We start from the raw sequence: 20,736 nt of genomic DNA, 5'->3' as shown, positions 1-20,736 counted from the left end.
CAACTTCAGGAGAGTAATGACACTGCGAAAGCCAGCAGCAGTTTGAAGAGAATGGTTGGGTCATTAGATCTCTGGCTCCTTCGAGTCATTTGTGTGTTATTTCATCGAACAGTAAGCTTAAAGCATCAGATAAGCTCAATGCATACAGTGGATTTTTATAAAAATAACACATAGGGTCTGTCTATATGGAAATAAACACATTTACAAATCGATTGGTCAAAAGAACAGACACATTTTGGTTGACCAAGGTTCTCTGGGGACAGCCCTACTTGATTCAAATGGCCACAAGATCCTTAGAGTTTTTGCTTTAAAAGGAACTCACACCAACAGGCATATATCATAATACTTTAAAGTTCAATCTTAATACCTTGATCATAACGACTCCGTTCTGTGGTTGACAGTGCTGTTTGAGCAGCAGCTTTAGTCTGTCCCGTGAAAACGTGTTCTTCTTACGGCTAAAATAAGCGAGCAAGAGACAGGAATAACAGTTAGTTTTTCCATTTAAAAAGTCAGAGGGGATTAACTGTTGAATAATAACAATACAAGCTAACAGAACATTGTTAGTCAGTAGGTTAGTCTCACCTCATCTGACCAGCCTTGGTGAATATGGGAACACTGCCTTCCTTGATGGGCCGTACTTTGTACTTGAACACAGACGGGTTGACAGATTTATTTTTCTTGCTTTAAACACGAGGGGAGGAAACAAAAAGGTATTAATCCATGCTAACAAAGAAACTAAACAGGGGCAGACTTGGTGTGCATGTGCAATGGCACCCTAGTCCCTATAAAGTGCACTACTTTTGACCATAGGGATTAGGATGCAGATGCAGCTCTGAATAGCTTGGCTTACAGACTGACCCATTGGCCTTTGATTTGGGGCTTTTAGGAGTGTCCTCCTCACTGTCACTGATGACGATGAAGTCCCCCTCCATCTGAAGTCTGGCATGCCCACTGACCGGCCCACTGACCGGCCCATTGGAATGGTGGGGAGATTGCACATCCAGGATTTCACATAGCTGCCTGTAGGAAATATTCAAAACACATTTCAATTGATTGAAAAACACAGCTGCATGGTCAAACCGATGCCTGCATTGGCTATGCAGCACTTACGGCGATACGGCCTCTGCAGAAGTCAGGGCATTTATACTTCTTCCACTTAGTGTAGCAGAGCTGTTGTGAAGGAAGTTGTCTAGGAAGTGAGCTTGTTTAAACAGGACCTTACCGCCCCCACCTACCGTCAACCAATCATGTCAATGCGGAGCTATACGGAGCCCTCCGCTGACTTCCAGGTAAAGTGAGCAGTGTGAAGCAGGTGGCTAGGCGGTTATGTTTTAGAGGACGCATGTCTCGACTGTCGCCTCTCCCGAGCCCATTGAGGAGTTGCAATGAGACAACGTCATAACCAGCAATTGGTGAGAAAAATGGGGGCAAAAACACATACACAGTTGAAGTCGGAAGTTTACATACATTTCAACTCAGTTTCACAATTCCTGACATTTAATCCTTGTAAAACTTCCCCGTTATAGGTCAGTTAGGATCACCACTTTAAGAACGTGAAATGTCAGAATAAGATAATAATTTATTTCAGCTTTTATTTATTTCATCACATTCCCAGTGGGTCAGAGTTTACATACACTCAATTAGTATTTGGTATCATTGCCTTTAAATTGTTTAACTTGGGTCAAACGTTTCAGGTAGCCTTCCACAAGCTTCCCACAATAAGTTATTTCTGATTTAGGGCAGGACCGGGGCTTAAATTTCACAGAAGCAAATTGGGCATAGGTAGGGTAGGGTCTGAACGTCACGAGCATGGGTAGGGTTTAAAATTCATGCCGTGCAAGGCTCTAGGTCCAGTTCATTAACTTGTGTTTACAATGAGATTGAGCAGATTTAGTAACTGTACTTGTAACAATAGTCATAGTAGCAGAATTTAAAGAATGGTCATTGTTGAGGCCCAGACTTAAGAATATTTGTAACAATACATGCTCACACTAATACCTAAACCACTGGCCCCCCCCCCCCCAAGTTCAGTTTATGATGGCTGACCGATGTTCTCTTGGAATAAAGAGGACTCATTTATTTAGATCCATATGCCCAGTGGCTTCTATAATCTAGTAGCCACAGGATTATGACAGTGAGGAGACAGCCTACAGAGGGGAGGTCTGAGACTTAGTGTGGTCCCAGGAAAATAACCTCTCCTTCAACATCAATAAAACCAAGGAGCTGATTGTGGACTACAGGAATAAGAGGGAAGAGCACGCCCCCATCTATCTCGATGCAGCAGACTTGCCAATCTTGAAGAATGTTTCCCAATACCACTTCTGTGCAGCGGCGGTACCCCGGTCCCAAGGACCCTACAATGGCACGCGACATCCACACTACTCAAATCAAAAGGCCAAAGCATATTTTTTGTTGCCTAATAATGTTGGCAGAAGACTACCCTTAGTAGGAATGGTAACTATAGACTTAATGTTATGGGTACCTGGCTGCTTTTCAGTAACCAACAAGAAATTCATTTAAAAATGTACAATCAGGGCACTCCCTAGGATTTTCTGAGAAGGTGGTGCTGACGTAGGCCTAAATGTTATGTAGGGGGGAGGTCCAGAAGGAGTCAGGCAACTTCCCACTCAGGAAGTTGAAGAAATTATATACAGTACCAGTCAAAAGTTGGGACCCACACTCATTCAAGGATTTCTTTATTTTTACTATTTTCTACATTGTAGAATAGTGAAGTCATCAAATCTATGAAATAACAAATAAGGAATCATGTAGTAACCAAAAAAAAAAGAAAAAAAGTGTTAGATTCTTTAAAGTAGCCACCCTTTGCCTTGAAGACAGCTTTGGACATTCTTGGCAATCTCTCAACCAGCTTCATGAGGTGTGCCTTGTTTAAAGTTAATTTGTGGCATTTATTTCCTTCTTAATGCATTTGAGCCAATCAGTTGTGTTGTGACAAGGTAGGGGTGGTATAGAGAAGATAGCCCTATTTGGTAAAAGACCAAGTTCATATTATGGCAAGAACAGCACAAATAAGCAAAGATAAATAACAGTCCATCATTACTTTAAGACATGAAGGTCAGTCAATCTGGAAAATTAAGAACTTTGAACGTTTCTTCAAGTGCAGTCGCAAAAACCATCAAGAACTATGATGAAACTGGCTCTCATGAGGACCGCCACAGGAAAGGAAGACCCAGAGTTACCTCTGCTGCAGAGGATGAGTTCATTCCAGTTACCAGCCTCAAAAATTGCAGCCTAAATAAATGTAACAGACACATAAATAATAACTGCTCGGAGAAGGCCGCGTGAAATCAGGCCTTCATCGTCGAATTTCTGCAAAGACACCACTATTAAAAGGACACGAATAAGAAGAGACAGCCAATGTGTTTGAAGATGGCGCCGAAGGGGATGGCTGCAGTCTTATCGGCTCATAACCAACCATGCTGTTTTGTTTGTTTTTTCACGTTGTTCGTAACTTGTTTTGTACATAATGTTGCTGCTACCGTCTCTTATGACCGAAAAGAGCTTCTGGACATCAGAACTGCGATTACTCACCTCAAACTGGACGAAGAGTTCCTCAATGGGTCGGACGGGAGGGAGATACTACAGACACCCGACCAGGCCCAGATCCCCGGCATTCGCTGGAGAAGGAAATTGAGATTTCGCAGAAAAAGATCAGGGTGCCTTGTGAGGATCAGGTGACGAGTGGCTAATCTGCATTTGCCTTCTGTCCTGCTAGCTAACGTTGAATCGCTGGAAAATAGATGGGACGAACTGAAAGCACGTATATCCTACCAATGGGACATTAAAAACCGTAATATCTTATGTTTCACCGAGTCGTGGCTGAACGACGACATTAAGAACATACAGCTGGTGGGTTATACACGCCATCGGCAGGACAGAACAGCAGCCTCTGGTACAGGACAGAACAGCAGCCTCTGGCCTCTACCTACATATACATACTACCTCAACTAACCGGTTCCCCCGCACATTGACTCTGTACCGGTAGCCCATGTATACCGCCCTGCTATTGTTATTTACTGCTGCTCTTTAATTATTTGTTATTCTTCTCTTACTTTAAAAAAAAAGAAGTTTTTTCTTAAAACTGCATTGTTGGTTAAGGGCTTGTAAGTAAGCATTTCACTGTAAGGTGAAATGTGACAATTTGATTTGAAACTTGTCTGGGCCAAGAAACAGGATGAATGGACATTTGCCATGTCTTCGTGAGACGCAGAGTAGATGAACAGACAATCTCTGTATGTGCAGTTCCGACCATGAAGCATGGAGATGGTGCTTTGCTGGTGGCACAGATTTATTTAGAATTCAAGGCACACTTAACCAGCATGGCTACCACAGCATTCTACAGTGACAAGCCATCCCATCTGGTTTGCGCTTAGTGGTACTATCATTTGTTTTTCAACAGGACAATGACCCAACACACCTCTAGGCTGTGTAAGGGCTATTTCACCAAGAAGGAGAGTGCTGCATCAGATGACCTGGCCTCCACAATCACCCGACTTCAACCCAATTGAGATGGTTTGGGATGAGTTGGACCGCAGAGTGAAGGAAAAGCAGCCAACAAGTGCAAAGCTGTCATCAAGGCAAAGGGTGGCTACTTTGAAGAATCTCAAATATAAAAATAGATTGATTTAACACTTTTTTGGTTATTACATGATTCCATGTGTTATTTCGTAGTTTTGACATCTTCACTATTATTCTACAATGTAGAAAATTGTAAAAATAAAGAAATCCTTGAATGAGTGTGTCCAAACTTTTGACTGGTACTGTACATTTTACCTCGACAAACCTGTACCCCCTGCATATAGCCTCGTTATTGTTATTAATGCTAGTTTATGTTTTACTTTGTAAGTAAGCATTTCACAGTAAGGTATACACCTGTTGTATTCGGCGCATTGTGACGAATACAATTTTATATTAGAGCTCCTCTGGTGCCCCTCTCCAAAGAGGTCATAGCCAACTCTCAACCGCATTGACAAAAATCCATGTATCGGTTTACTACAGAGAACATGATTTCACTGTCAAAGAGCTGGGATCTACATTCACCGAGGTAATGCTAGTGAACATAAACACAATACATTGGATGAATACTCCTTTGGCTAAATACGGAAACTATCAAAGCACTGAGACTCATAGGGAGAGAACGTAAAAGGCATTGTAGTCCTTCAGGAAGGTGGTACAACACCAAAATGATATCAGACCCCTGGTTAGAAGTGAAACTGATGACACTAGATGAGGTCATATGTATAAAATAAAGAAACCGATGACTGTCGGGGAGGTCATCATATGGATAAAATTAACACATTACCCGACACTGGTGCGGCTCAGAACACCCAGATTACAGTAAAGTTGAGTACAACTGATGATGCTTGGTGAGGTCATGTGGTTAAATTAACGCTTTACCTGGTATCGGAGCGGGTCACAACGTCCACGATCTCCCCAGGGAAGAACCTCTCCTTGACGTAAGAATACACATCATCACAGATCTCGTGCAGCCGGGTACGGTATGTGAGGGCTGTGAGGTGCAGCAGGGGGATCACCAGAGCTGAGGGGAAGCTCTGGAGGCTCTGACGACCTCTCTTCTCACAGTCCAGAGCTTCCAGGTAGGTCAGGCCAGGCTTGCCCGTCACCGCACAGCTCCACACCAGGCTGTTGCACAGGATGGTCCTCTCAAAGAAGTCACTTGTGGGGAGACAGGGTGATTCTAGTCAGTACAGGTAATTGCATATTCCTATAGTGTAACGTTACTACTTTTGACAAGGGCCCTAATGTTTAAGGGCATGAAATGAAATTGCTCACTAATTTTGCATGTTGGACTGGACACATGCAAAATATTGCTGCCCACATAATCATAGGAGGAAACGAAAACCAATGCTCACCCCAAATCAGCGTTGAAAATATAACAACCTCACTTGCACAACATGAACAAATACCTTGCTCATCTGTGTACACTGTAAACATCGATAGGACCTCAGTCTTCCAAAGACATGTTGATCAGTCGGTCACACATGCTGACTAAATACAATTCCAAAGAAATCATACCTTAAAACAAAACCACAAATATAAAACAGCCCATCTTCAAAATAGTTATAAAATAATGAACAAAACTAAAAGATGCCTGTCACTGTCCCTCTACTAAATTTACAGTAACATGCGAACTTGCGGTCTATCTGGAATATGAGGGCCAGGGTGAAAATTGTTAACCTTTCAAGACCCCCTTGAAATAAGTCAGAGTATTATTCGTAGGCAAGTCCTACATAGAAAGTTTGTTTATGCTATGGGTTACAAATTGCTAAATTATTTCACTATAAACTTCTCAAATAAACACACTAGTTAACATGTTGCTTCCTAGTTAGCTAGCTATAAAACAATCACACGACAATAGCCCTGCCGAAGTTTCAGAAGGGAACTGAGGCAAGACGAGTTGTGACGAGCGCGAACTGCTCTGCTCTCATTTTAGGACTATGTAAAAGTATCTGAGAGCATCCGATAACTTCTAACAAGACTGGCTAGATTTACCAACCAGTTACTCGATGGATATGACAGTAAATTACGGCAATAATTATATTCTAGTCAAATAAAGTTGACTCAAATTGGATATTTTGCAACGCTAGCTTCAAGCTGGTAGCAGGCCCAAATACTTGGTTAACACGGCTGGTAACGTTAAATGGTAGTCGCTCCAACACTACTAGCTAGCAATAGTAGCCGCTAAACTAGCGGTGATCAAGCTGGCTACACCTGCTATAAACTAAGTTTGACAACTGGACAGAAATAACGGTTCCGACCCATTTCATCTGATGACTAGCTAAATAGGTGTCAACCAGACAACACATTATTAATGATTTACCAACTAGTTTATAATAAGTAGAACTTTGTCCATCTTCCAGCACTGCAGTGGATTTTAGCTTCTTAGCAAGCTAGCTAATGTTTGCTGTCACTATGGTTAAACTTTCCTAATTTGAGTTGAGCCAAAGTCGGATGGTCTAACATTGATAATTCTTTAACGTTAATTAATTTATCAGTTTGGTCTTAACGTACTCGTATGTCCTGAAGATTTCATGTGTGACTTTGCAAAGAAACACTTCTTCATCTGGTTTGAGGTCCGCTGGGGGCTTCTGTCTGACAAACGGCTTTCTGTGGAGAAGCGGCATCTTTCTTTATCTTCGTCTCCGATTTGTCCTCTTTGATACTCAAAAAAGGAGGGGAAAAGAAAGCCAACCATGTAATTACATAAAGTTTTAAATCAGTATTCATCGGCAATAAACTCAGACATGAGGACAGTGACCCAAACATACAAAAAAAATGGTCGTGATAATCTACAATTTTAAGAGGAAATCTAGCCTTTGTTAATGACACACGCTTCCAGTAACACACAAAAGTGACGCTTTTCCAACCAACTCACATGAAAATGTGCTGAAATAATGGGAATCTGTCTGACATGATCAATTAAAAACCTCGATGTTTAAACCACCTGAGAACATTTTCGCATACTAGAGAAAGAATTCAAGAGATTTACCGGATCGGTTATGTAATGTTAAAACAATAATCCGCGGGAGAAAAATACAAAAAGTCAACGGCCTGTCCCACTTCTCCAGCGGACAGACTGCGTGTTGACTATACAGTTGATCCGCTCTATTTCACAGATGAGGAGGGCGTAGCTTGAGTGAAGACTATGTTATCTCCATTGGTTGTTTATCCCGCCACTCGCATCATCACCACCAATCATATTTATGTTCGTTGAACATCAGAGGAGTGGAGAAGCAATATGGGATTTGTTACTACTTGAAATGAATAGTAGAACATAACATATCTGTTCTGGTAAAACATACTTTTAACTGATACGCAACTTTTGTACAGGTTTAAGTGAGTGATCATAATCAGTTACAACATATTATAGCGCCTAACATTTTCCACATGCATCCAACTTCACGTCTGTCCGCCATGAGGGGGTATGAATCACCAATATGTACGTGCTTTGTTCTTATGCTGCGTTTACTCAGGCAGCCCTATTCTGATATATTGACCAATTATTTGCATAAGAGCTTATATGATTGGTAAAAAAAAAAAAAGGGTCAGCATGTGTAAACGCAGCCTTAGTTTGGCTTCTGTCATATTTCAATAAACAGAATACTGATGGTGACTGAAGGCCAATGTTCAACAATGGTTTATTTACTATAACATGACTGCATGATGCCTGTCTGGTGTGGTTAAAGAGCCTCATAACTAAGGTTCAAAATCCATCAAAGAGGTTGTAATTACAATGGCCACAGAGTCCAAAATGAAACACTATTAAAGCACTGCAAAAGAGATGTGATGCCATGCTGTTGGTAAAGAAGGCAACACAGAAGTTCCTCAGAGCTGGTGCCATTTAATAGCCACTTTCTGCTGTAATTATGCTACCCTCCCATGCTTCCTGTTTCAGTAGTGTGGGTGAGAGGGGAACGTACAAGAACCATCAGGCAAATGTTTTAACCACTCATTTACTACAGTATTTCAGACATTTGTCCAACATTTTCTGTAAAAAGGCTGACAAATCATTCACTGAACTGTAAAGTACATAACATTATCAGAGTGATATTTGGGATTTCTTGTCACAGATCACTCGGTCATCTTTATAGATTGTTATACCTTGAACATGATATGGTAGGGCACAGTCCTAGAAGAGAATCCATCTGCAAAAAGCAGCAGAAAGTCAATATCCAAGGGACAGAAAGTCTGAGCGGATGTTTGGTCTTCACTCAGGGTCACAGTACCCTATACAGGCGTATATTTTTGAATGCGTCCGGGTCACCGTCCTTCCCCAGATAGACGTTGTAATCCAGAGGTAGTTCCTCTACCCACTTGCTGAGGTTGATCCCTCCCTGAAGGAGGAGCACAGTACAGCAATAGAGAGGTGTGCATTACGCTTGAAGTTACACATCATAGAAACATTCAATTCTCAAAGTGTGGAAAACAGACCGTTTTTACAGGCATTTTCAGTACTTACCTGATGTGAAGAAAGTGCTTCCTGGAGGCTTGGAACTGTAACCAATAGAGCACCTTTCTTGCGGAAATTGTGAACGATAAAATACCAGGCTCTACAAAAGCAAGAGGATAGAGACATTAGAGCAGGGTTTCCCAAACTCCATCCTCGGGACCCCAAGAGGTGCACATGTTGGTTTTTGTCTTGGTACTACACAGCATCATTACCAGATACAATATATGAGGAAGATCTCAATTGCATCCTTACCCCTCTCTCCTCATCAAAACCCATTGGAGGAAAAGGTCAGAGGGGCGGGACCTCTGGCTTTCTCATCCAATGGATTTTGAGAAGGAGACAGGACACGAGGAGTATTCAATTGAAATCTTCCAATGATCACTTACTGCATCCTATATTGCAGCGTTTCCCAAACTCGGTCCTTGGGAGCCCAAAGGGTGCACGTGTTGGTTTTTGTCCTGGTACTACACAGCTGATTCAAATAATCATCAAGCTTTGATCATTTGAATCAGCTGTGTAGTGTTAGGGCAAAAAACAAAATGTGCACCCCTTGGGTTCCTGAGGACCGAGTTTGGGAAACGCTGCATTATAGGATAATGATATTTTCTGTTGGAAAACGTTTTGAAACGATATGTCCTAATGAATACACCCCTGGTGTGGTGTCCAAGGTTTACCTACTTAATTTGGTCATTGGGCTGTAGAAAGTACTCAAACACATTGTTCATGATGAGAACATCTGCATTCTGTAACAGGGAATCCTGAGTACTGATATTTCCATGGATGACCTGCAGACATGTGAGACAATGAGAGAAAGCTGTGGCACTTACATTCTTTAAAAACATAAAATAAAGATCAAGATAAATATATGTAAAATTATACTAATGATCGCTTTACCTGTATTCGGTCGCTGAAGCCATACTTCTCCACAGCCATATTCTGAAGCCTGACAAACTCTGCACTGATCTCTACCCCAACAAGCCGAACTGCAGAGCTGTACAGGTACCCCTGAAGCACAAACAGATGACTGGAAGAGTAAATACTTTTTGGCCAAAGAATTCATGACATTTTCCTGCAATATTTTCACATAACCATACATCTCAATGCCATAAATGGTTTCCCTTTCATTCCAAAACAAACTGTAATTTACCCCATAGAGTACTGCCCCTAGCCTGGAACCCACATCCACCACTAGTCTCCCAGTCAGGTCTGGTAGGACATGCTGGAATAGGAACTGGAGCTCCAATATCGAGAAGGAGTGAGAGATGAACTCTGAGAAAATAAACATTCATTTGACACAATGCTGCAACATGAGGGTTATAAACCCACCCTTATCTTACACATCTATGTTGAACGAAAATATGAACGCAACTAGCAACAATTTCAAAGATTTTAGTGAGTTACAGTTCATAAGGAAATCAGTCAATTGAAATAAATAAATTAGGCCCTAATCTACAGATTTCACTTGACTGGGAATAAAGATATGCAACTGTTGGTCATAAATACCTTAAAAAAAATTATAATAATCTGGCCATTTTCTCGTTCGCATGATCAAGCTGTTGATTGTGGCCAGTGGAATGTTGTCCCACTCCTCTTCAATGGCTGTGCAAAGTTGCTGAATACTGTCGGGAAGTGGAACACGCTGTCGTATACGTCGATCCAGGGCATCCCAAACATGCTCAATGGGTGACATGTCTGGTGAGTATGCAAGCCATGGAATAACTGGGACATTTTCAGCATTAGGAATTGTGTACAGATCCTTGTGACATGGGGCAGTGCATTATCATGCTGAAACATGAGGTGATGGCGGTGGATGAATGGCACGCTAATGGGCCTCAGGATCTCATCACGGTATCTCTGTGCATTCAAATTGCCATCCATAAAATGCAATTGTGTTCATTGTCCATAGCTTATGCCTACTCACACCATAACCCCACCACCACGGGGCACTGTTCAGAACGTTAACATCATCAAACCGCTCAACTCACACAACACCATACATGAGGTCCGAGGTTGTGAGGCCGGTTGGACGTACTGCCAAATTCTCTAAAACTACGTTGGAGGTGGCTTATGATAGAGAAATGAACATTCAATTCTCTGGCAAAAGCTCTGGTGGACATTCCTGTATTCAGCATGTCAATTGCACGCTCTCTCAAAATGTGCGACATCTGTGGCATTGTGTTGTGTGATAAAACTGCACATTTTTAGAGTGGCCTTTTATTGTCCCCAGCACAACGTGCACCTGTGTAATGATTATGCTATTTAATCAGCTTCCTGATATGCCACACCTGTCACATTGATGGATTATCTTGGCAAAGGAGAAATGCTCACTAACAGGGATGTAAACACATTTGTGCACAACATTTGGGAGAAATAATATTTTTGTGCGTATGGAACATTTATGGGACATTTTATTTCAGCTCATGAAACCAATACTTTACATGCAATGTTTATATTTTTGTTCAGTATGATTATTGATGGGCTTTGGGTAATTGGATTGTTGGTGAGATGGCATGATCCTTCAGAACAAGTACAATGATTAACCAGGCAAGGCAAAAAAAAAATTATTCTACTTTTTACACCTTTTTCTCCCCAATTTTGTGATATCCAATTGGTAGTTACAGTCTTGTACCATCGCTGCAACTCCCGTACTGACTCGGGAGAGGCGAAGGTCGAGAGCCATGCATCCTCCGAAATACGACCCTGCCAAGTCTCTCTGCTTCTTGACACACTGCTTGCTTAACCAGGAAGCCAGCCGCACCAACGTGTCGGAGGAAACACCGTAAAACTGGCGACCTAAGTCAGCGTGCATGTGCCTGGCCCATCACAAGGAGTCTCTAGAGCGCGGTGGGAAAAGGACATCCTGGCCGGCCAAACCCTCCCCTAACCCAGACGACGCTGGGCCAATTGTGCGCCGCCTCATGGGTCTCCGGTCATGGCTGGCTTTGACACAGCCTGGGATCAAACCCGGGTCTCTAGTTACGCCTCAAGCACTGCTTTGCTGTGCCTTAGACCGCTGCGTCACTCGGGAGGCCCATGCAAGGCAAACCTACCCAGGGGAGCTGTTCTGTGAGTGCCACAGTTCAGGCAGTAGTTGCGGCTCATCTTGCCCTCCTCACAGAGTGTATCCACGGTGTCCTCGTCATACAGGAAAGCATCCACATGCAGTGTGGGCTGGGGGTTCTGTTGGGTCTGAATAATCAATTGATGAACAGAATTAGTTCATTTGTGTTAGTCAAAGGGATAGTCCCACGAAATTACAAAATGACATTGGTTTCCTTACACTGTAAGCAGTCTCTGGACAAGGTATGACAGCAATCCATGCTTTGGTTTAGTTTCCCTGGCACAGTTTCCACATGCTAACATTTTAGCATTTGTGGCACAAATCCCATTCAAGTCATGGGACCGATAATACATTCTTCACACGTGTTCAAATCATCTGTGACTTTGTTGAGTTTCACAAGTTTAGATACTTTTGGATTATTTGGAGATGTGTGAAAAACAGTCCCATGACTTGATTGGGATTTGTACCACACACGTTAGCATGTGGAAACAGTTCCAGGGAAACTAAACCAAAGCATGGATTGTTGTCATACCTTGTCCATAGACTGCTTAGAGCGTAAGGAAACCAACGTAATTTGGGTGAACTACCCGTTTAACATTTTAAAAGTCAAATTTTAAGTGTGAGTATTTTTATTTCTCTCTGAAAATAAAATACACACCTTGCACCAAATACAAGCACCCAGCAAGTAAATTTGACCCTGAGTAAAGATGTTGAGGAATGAAAGCAATTACAGTAACCCACCTTCTGAATAGCCAAGGACTCGGAGGAGAGCACAGCCTCCAAAGGAAGACATGCCCTAAGATCCTCTGAAATACTTTGAAGTATAACCTTTTGATTGTCAACCAATCCATCATCCACTTCATCTACAAGAAACAAAATGAATAGCTAATGTTATACAGTTGAAGCATCATAATCCAACATGAACATGGGATGGTTGGTTTAGGCTTAAAATAGCTCATGCCAGGGTTAAATACCAGAGTTTTTCATCCAGTCAATTAAACGTGGCAGGTCCTTGGAATTTACTCTGGATAGTAATCGTACGATTTCGTTTTTTGCGTCTGAAAAGTTCATTTCAACAAATATTTTGCCACATACGATTGCTCATGCTTGAATGTATTGAACGCATGTGTAGAAAACACCAGATACGTATTTGAGATTTAAGGAGGCGCGATAATTGGAGCCCTATTAATAGTAGTGGTGAAATGGAGAGAATTTAGTATATATTATTTCATTTAAAGTAACTGATATTGTAGAACTATATTGATTTTGGCAAATTAAATGGACACGTATGAAATGACCGTTTACTCTAAGTAGAAAACATGACATTTCAGACGACCTTAAAAATACAGGGGTTACAAAGAAGTAAACATAACCCCGGAAGTAGATAGGCATTCTGGGATATCTGGGATTGAGATGACGTTCGTTTGGTTGCTTTTCTCAAGCAAGTTGGCAAGCTTTAGGTAACGATCATCTTTCAAATTATAATAATGGTAATTTAGTAGCTAGCTACTGTTTTGTAAATGTCGTAATGTTAGCACGATAGCTATCCATTCATCGAATGAAATGATGATGCTGTCTTTATATGTATCCTATTCTCAGAGAACCACGGCCTTTACTCGAGTTATCGATGTTAACGTTAGCTAGCTAGCAATTTATCTAGCTAGATAGTTTTATGAGCTGTGTGGATGCAGTTGGGTCAATATTATGTATTCTTTACATACACGTATTGTATTAGTTAACTACGGTATTTTTCTAGCTAATTTGTCGAAAAGTTTTTGAAGAATTTTTGTCATGTTGTCCTGACTATATGCTAAACTAATCTCTAGATTTCACTCATTGTTTTCGTTCATTTCTCAGTTAAGGAAGTCAACAACGGACGTTTGATCACCAATAAGTGGCAGTGAAAGGTGTGGAGACAAGGGGGTTTCCCTCAACATTGAAGCCGAAGAGGCCGTATTTCTCAACTGATTTTGTAAGTCCCTTTCCATAACATTATTATCCAACATTGAAGTAGTATAGTAGTTGGCGATGGCAGTATAACCAAATTTAACAATCTAAATATTTTTTACAGGTTCAACAAGACCTGCCAACATGGTGTTAGCCGATTTGGGAAGAAAAATCACCTCGGCGTTGCGATCACTGAGCAATGCCACCATCATCAATGAGGAGGTATATCTAGTACCAAATCAGACTTCTTATTTTTGTACAACTTTTGGCAAAGTGTTGTTAACTAAATAGTAGTTACATATGTTGCCAGGTTTCAACCATGCAAGACCATATGATATTTCTCATAGATAATGTCTTCTAACTTTCTCTAGGTATTAAATGCCATGCTGAAAGAAGTGTGTGCTGCCCTCCTGGAAGCTGATGTCAACATCAAGTTGGTAAAGCAGCTCAGAGAAAATGTAAAGTGAGTAGCATTATTCAGGAACACATTGTACTGTAGTAGACAAGCTGAATTCTGTATCCTACTAATGTAATCTTTCTTTGACCACAGATCATCCATTGACCTGGAGGAGATGGCCTCTGGGCTGAACAAGAGGAGAATGATCCAGCATTCTGTGTTCAAGGAGCTCGTCAAGGTCAGTGTCATTCTCTGACTATTCTTACTTCATTGTTTGTTAGTCAGTTGTTGTGGTGTGAAACTGAACGTATTGTAATACATTAGTATTACTTTAATGATGGTCTAGTGTAAAGTAACCAAGGAGTTAATTTTTGATTGAAAACTTGGGTAGATGACTGACAGTTGTTGGTGGGATTTCCTGGTTATTTTTTATATTAGTGGTTTTCAAAAGTCATTTGGTCTATTGATATTCCACAGTGTTTTGTAAACTGTTTCGGCAATGTACTATACCATCAAAACAGTCATCCCCATCAAACAATGACCTTAATTGAACTAAGGGATCCAGTAGCTGTAGTCTACCTGTATTTAAAGGTTTTGATTGCTCAGCTCAATACATAATTAGTTTCACATTAGAAGGCCTACCCTCGGACATGGATACTCAACTGATCAGTTTAGATTTCATGTGGGTCTTTGGGTGGGGAGAAGACTTTCCAAGTACTTTTAGATGGCTTGTTTACACTTTTTTTTTAAAGAGGCTTGTGTGGTTTGGAGAGGCCGTCCCTATGTTCTCACTTCACATATTTTACAAAGATGCAATGTTTCTGTGTTTGTTGCATTTGATGCGATGTGAGTGTGTCTAAGATTTAATGTTGTGGTTGTCTCTCAGCTGGTGGATCCAGGGGTCAAGGCTTGGACACCCACAAAGGGAAAGAACAATGTCATCATGTTTGTGGGTCTTCAGGGCAGTGGGAAAACTACAACGTGTTCCAAGGTGAGCCATTCCTGGATTTCAGCCTAAAGATGTGCACATTCAGGTGGTCATTTGTCCAAAATATATTATGCCATCACTAATGTTCTGTATTGAATACCTTTTCCACAGCTGGCGTACTACTACCAAAGAAAAGGGTGGAAAACCTGTTTGATATGCGCTGACACTTTCAGAGCTGGTAGTTTCATTTTCAAAATGTATCTGTTTGATATTCCTTCTCAAAAGAAAGAAAATTAGCTAAAAGAAAATTAAGTCAACAACATTTTTATGTGTGTGCAGGTGCCTTCGATCAGTTGAAGCAAAATGCAACAAAAGCCAGAATTCCATTCTATGGAAGGTATGTATGCTTTGCATTTGGTTGCTTCTAATCTGTATGTGATGCATCTCAAGTCATTTTTTTATGCTAGTGTATATGGTAAGGAACCTTGATGTACAAGTACACCCCCTAGACGGGACGCAAGTCTTTTACAGGGCCTTTGCTGCATACCGTACAATAACGTTGTTAAATCCAGTTACACAGAGATGGACCCTGTCGTCATAGCTGCGGAAGGTGTGGAAAAGTTCAAAAATGAGAGCTTTGAAATAATCATTGTTGATACCAGTGGCCGACACAAGCAAGAAGATTCCCTTTTTGAGGAGATGTTGCAGGTTTCCAATGCAGTGGTAAGTAGTATTTTTGCGCCGCTGTGATCATCTCTCTGCCAGCCTGAGCTTTTGCATCGTCATTATAAAATGTACAGTGCGTTCGGAAAGTATTCAGACCCCCTGACTTTTTCCACATTATGTTACGTTACAGCCTTGTTCTCAGATTGATGAAATAATTTTTTCCCAACATCAATCTACACACAATAGCCCATAATGACAAAGAGAAAAGTTATTTTGGGAGGGTTTGCAAATTTATTACAAATAAAAATGGAAGTATCACATTTACGTAAGTATTCAGGCCCTTTGCTATGAGACTCAAAATTGAGCTCAGGTGCATCCTATTTCCATTGATCATCCTTGAGATGTTTCTACAACTTGATTAGAGTCCACCTGTGGTAAATTCAATTGATTGGACATGATTTGGTAAGGCACACACCTGTCTAAATAAGGTCCCACAGTTGACAGTGGGTGTCAGAGCTAAAACCAAGCTAGGAGGTCAACGGATTTGTCCTTTGCGCCCCGAGGCACAGATCTGGGGAGTGGTACCAAAACATTTCTGCAGCATTGAAGGTCACCAAGAATACAGTGGCCTCCGTCATTCTTAATTGGAAGATGTTTGGAACCAAACAGACTCTTCCTAGAGCTGGCTGCCAGGCCAAACTGAGCAATCAAGGGAGAAGGGCCTTGGTCAGGGAGGTGACCAATAACCCGATGATCACTCTGAGAGTGCTCTAGAGTTCCTCTGTGGTGGGAGAACCTTCCAGAAGGACAACCATCTCTGCAGCACTCCACCAATCAGGCCTTTATGTTAGAGTGACCATATGGAAGCCACTGCTCCTAAAGGACTCTGACCATGAGAAACAAGATTCTCTCGTCTGATGAAACCAAAATGTAACTATTTGGCCTGATTGCCAAGCGTCACGTCTGGAGGAAACCTGGCACCATTCCTACGGTGAGGATGTTTTTCAGCAGCATTTACTGAGAGACTAGTCAAGATCGAGGAAAAGCTGAACGGAGCAAAGTACAGAGATCCTTGATGGGGGAAAAAAACAGGACAATGACCCTAAGCACACAGCCAAGACAACACAGGAGTGGCTTCGGGAGAAGTCTCTGAATGTCCTTGAGTGGCCCAGCCAGAGACTGGTCTTGAACCAGATTGAACTTCTCTGGAGAAACCTGAAAATAGCTGTGCAGCAATGCTCCCCATCCAACCTGACAGAGCTTGAGATGATCTGCAGAGAAGAGTGGGATAAACTCCCCAAATAGAGGTATGCCAAGCTTGTAGCGTCATACCCAAGAAGACTCGAGGCTGTAATCGTTGCAAAAGGTGCTTCAACAAAGTACTGAGGAAAGGGTCTGAATATTTATGTAAATGTGATATTTTATTTATGCTTTGTCATTATGGGCTATTGTGTGTAGATTGATTGGGGGGGATGGGACGACAACTTAATACATTTTAGAAAAACACTGTAACGTTACAAAATGTGGAAAAAGTCAAGGGGCCTGAATACTTTCCGAATGCACTGTATTGCTTTAGAGAAAATGCATCAATGCATGCATGGTCTTACCCCAAGCATGTTTCTATTTCCTCCAGCAACCTGACAACATTGTGTACGTAATGGATGCCTCCATTGGCCAAGCTTGTGAAGCCCAGGCGAAGGCCTTCAAAGACAAAGTAGAAGTTGCTTCCGTCATAGTGACAAAGCTGGATGGTCACGCCAAAGGTGGTGGTGCTCTCAGTGCGTAAGTAAATGTCACTCTTTGTTTTGACAGTTTATCCAAGTTAGGGTCAACTGAGTTTCCTTACGACTGCAGAATTCATTAACTCCATGATAATCCTGATGGTTAGGTAATGTTTCATACTCATGTTTCCTTTTATAGAGTGGCTGCTACTAAGAGTCCCATCATTTTCATTGGTACTGGAGAACACATTGATGACTTAGAGCCATTTAAGACCCAACCCTTCATCAGCAAGCTACTGGGTAAACTGTTTTCCCTTTTGAATCATGGATCATCATAAGACATTACATTTACATTATGTACAACCAGTATTGAAGGAGTTGTGTGTATTTTGTCCTCAGGCATGGGAGACATTGAAGGTTTGATAGACAAAGTCAATGAACTCAAGCTGGATGACAACGAGGAGTTGATTGACAAGCTGAAACATGGTGAGAATGAGATCATCAGCTGACATACTTGTAATACCAGCCCCATATCATAACTGACATACAGTATGCATATGCTCTGTAGTCTATAACATAGTTGTACATTGTTATGCGGTATGGTTTTTAAGTTTCTTCTAATCACAATTTGCACCGCAGGTCAGTTCACTCTTCGTGACATGTACGAGCAGTTTCAGAACATCATGAAGATGGGACCTTTCGGACAGATCATGGTAAGTAAGCGGCAACCAGAATACCTAATAGGGGGAAAAATGTAGGTCCCCATAGGGGTACATACTATAGATGAAACAAGAAGACGGTCAACGTCTCAGCACAAAGGCCTTTCGAAAACAATCTCAACTGTATTAACCCCCCCCCTTGGTAAATGTATGTCGCTCTGGATAAGAGCGTCTGCTAAATGACTTAAATGTAAAAAATGAATACCTAAGAATATTTTATATTCTTCTGGTCATGTGTGGGATGTATTTAAAGATGACAATGCTAATCTTACTTTTGTTAATGTCACAAGGGTATGATCCCAGGCTTCGGAACAGACTTTATGAGCAAAGGCAACGAGCAGGAGTCCATGGCTAGGTTGAAGAAACTCATGACAATTATGGACAGCATGAACGACCAAGGTAAAGATGCAATCCACTTTCATCAATTAACAACAGTAAGTGATACAAACAAAAGGGTTATACAAAATGCGTACATGTTTTCCTCACTGGTTTCTTTCTTTGGTTTTTGCAGAACTTGACAACAAAGACGGTGCAAAGCTCTTCAGCAAGGGGCCGAACCGAATCGCCAGAGTGGCACGCGGTTCAGGGGTTGCCACCAGGGACGTCCAGGAGCTGCTCACCCAGTACACCAAGTTTGCCCAGATGGTGAAGAAGATGGGTGGCATTAAAGGCCTGTTCAAAGGTATGCACTTTTTTGGCTCTTAAAACATTACAAGTTGTCATTCTTGCTTCCTCTGTCCACGTTTCCTCCATTTCCCTCTCAAATCGCATTGGAGGAGGTCTGAGGGGAAGGACCTTGGATCCTCTCCTTCAATGCACTCTGTGAGGGGAGGAAACAAGGACAGAGGAAGCAAGGATTTCATGACTAGTCATGTTTTCAGACACGTTTCAGCCCGGAAACGGAAGCACTGGTCCAATTACACAATTCTGCTTTCATCAAGCAGTAGAATGTCTCTAAATTATTTTGCACTTTTACACGTTTGCAGGTGGTGATATGTCCAAGAATGTCAACCCCTCTCAGATGGCTAAGTTGAACCAACAGATGGCAAAGATGATGGACCCAAGGGTTCTCCACCATATGGGTAGGCTTGACTTTTACAATAAGTAATTTCACTTTACCTTAACTTCCTTTGTTACTTTGAGCATGGTCGGTCCAAACGTAATGACATAGATGTGATATAGACTGCAGAATCCCTGATCTACAAATCGCCTTGCAACCCAAATAACCTCTTTGATCTTGTTTAGCGATTCTGTGCCTCTCTGCCTTGCTCTGGAGTTTAACTGATCCCCCTGAAACACTCTGATTATCATTTCTCTTCAGGTGGAATGTCTGGTCTCCAGTCCATGATGAGACAGTTCCAACAGGGTGCAGCTGGCAACGCGAAAGGAATGATGGGATTCAACAATATGTGAACCACTGAGCCTTAACCCGGTTAAATAAAAGGTTGTCATTTGGATTTAGCAAGAAGGTGTGAAGAATATTTAGCAACGAGGAGATGAGAGACGAGTTATTTTGCCTCTGATATAATTCATTAAGATGTTTGTATAAAATTATGCAGAGGCTTATTTACTTATCAGGATAAATCAAAAGAAGTTCTGTGATTTTTACACTAATTGTAAATTAGGCACGAAAGATACATAAATAATGGGATTATGATGCTTGTCCTGAGTCATGTTCATTAGGCACCAAACAGAAGAAAATGGACTTCAACCGGAGTCACTATTGGACTTGTCCAATAAGATACCCTAACCTTTTGTGTTTTTAATTGCAAAATAATTTAAAATGTTTTCCGCTGTGCTCTAATGAACCCAACCCTTATTTGGAGACGTTGCAAAGGATATGCTGAAATTAGTTGGATATTTTTTGTTGTCATAATGTAATAAAATTTGTATTGCAATGTTTTAAAAAGCCAGTGTCTCCTTTTCTCTGTTTGAGCAATGATTGTCATTGTTGTCAATCATATTTGTTATCGCTCTATCAAATAAAGAGCGATAACAAATATGATTGGAAACTGAGCAGAAAATGTAAATGTACATAAAGCTACTGATTTTCATGTTGAATTGTGGTGTTTATCACATACAGCACTTAACTTGGGCAGGAGATCATGGGAGCTGAGTACCAGCACCTCTTATAGAATATTAGCTCAAAAGTATTGCAGAGTTTCTGTATCTACAAATAAACAGTAACGTTACCTGCCCAGAAAATGAGTAAAGGTATCTATTTCAGCCCAAGTCAAGCACTTCACATATTAAATGTATTCCAAAGGAAACGTTGAACCAATAGTCTCCCTATTGTTCTTATCAG

General features: G+C 41.4%; 3 protein-coding genes across 9 annotated transcripts in view; 1 reads left to right on the top strand and 2 right to left on the bottom strand.

Moving 5' to 3' along the window:
* Positions 1-7,643, bottom strand: part of LOC115162071 (bromodomain adjacent to zinc finger domain protein 1A) — a 34,679-nt gene extending 27,036 nt beyond the window's left edge. For 4 of the 7 annotated variants that reach the window (XM_029713015.1, XM_029713010.1, XM_029713016.1 and 1 more), the window contains exons 1-6: positions 7,532-7,643; positions 7,054-7,204; positions 5,419-5,697; positions 859-1,020; positions 583-681; positions 368-455 (exon numbers count right to left, since the gene is read on the bottom strand). In XM_029713015.1, coding sequence (XP_029568875.1) covers positions 368-455; positions 583-681; positions 859-1,020; positions 5,419-5,697; positions 7,054-7,166 — 741 coding nt within the window. In that variant the 5' untranslated portion in view covers positions 7,167-7,204; positions 7,532-7,643. The other 3 variants (XM_029713011.1, XM_029713013.1, XM_029713017.1) reach the window with 3 other exon arrangements.
* Positions 7,644-8,163: 520 nt separating this feature from the next.
* zgc:109986 (class I SAM-dependent methyltransferase) lies at positions 8,164-13,180 on the bottom strand. Its single transcript, XM_029713042.1, has 8 exons — positions 13,028-13,180; positions 12,795-12,916; positions 12,043-12,181; positions 10,140-10,261; positions 9,887-9,997; positions 9,671-9,777; positions 9,002-9,092; positions 8,164-8,876 (listed from the first exon to the last, which is right to left on the bottom strand). Exons 1-8 carry the CDS (start codon positions 13,122-13,124, stop codon positions 8,760-8,762), a joined length of 906 nt encoding a protein of 301 aa, XP_029568902.1. The 5' UTR covers positions 13,125-13,180; the 3' UTR covers positions 8,164-8,759.
* Positions 13,181-13,429: 249 nt separating this feature from the next.
* On the top strand, positions 13,430-20,340 carry LOC115162077 (signal recognition particle 54 kDa protein). Its single transcript, XM_029713027.1, has 17 exons — positions 13,430-13,513; positions 13,911-14,025; positions 14,125-14,222; positions 14,372-14,463; positions 14,551-14,635; positions 15,284-15,388; positions 15,497-15,563; positions 15,665-15,722; positions 15,898-16,048; positions 17,625-17,773; positions 17,912-18,012; positions 18,112-18,198; positions 18,352-18,425; positions 18,722-18,830; positions 18,943-19,113; positions 19,418-19,513; positions 19,753-20,340. Exons 3-17 carry the CDS (start codon positions 14,145-14,147, stop codon positions 19,842-19,844), a joined length of 1,515 nt encoding a protein of 504 aa, XP_029568887.1. The 5' UTR covers positions 13,430-13,513; positions 13,911-14,025; positions 14,125-14,144; the 3' UTR covers positions 19,845-20,340.
* The last annotated feature ends 396 nt before the right edge of the window (positions 20,341-20,736 follow it).

The sequence above is a fragment of the Salmo trutta genome, chromosome 25 (assembly GCF_901001165.1).
Source record: "Salmo trutta chromosome 25, fSalTru1.1, whole genome shotgun sequence".
NCBI lineage: Eukaryota > Metazoa > Chordata > Actinopteri > Salmoniformes > Salmonidae > Salmo > Salmo trutta.
This window is presented reverse-complemented; position numbering and strand designations above follow the sequence as displayed.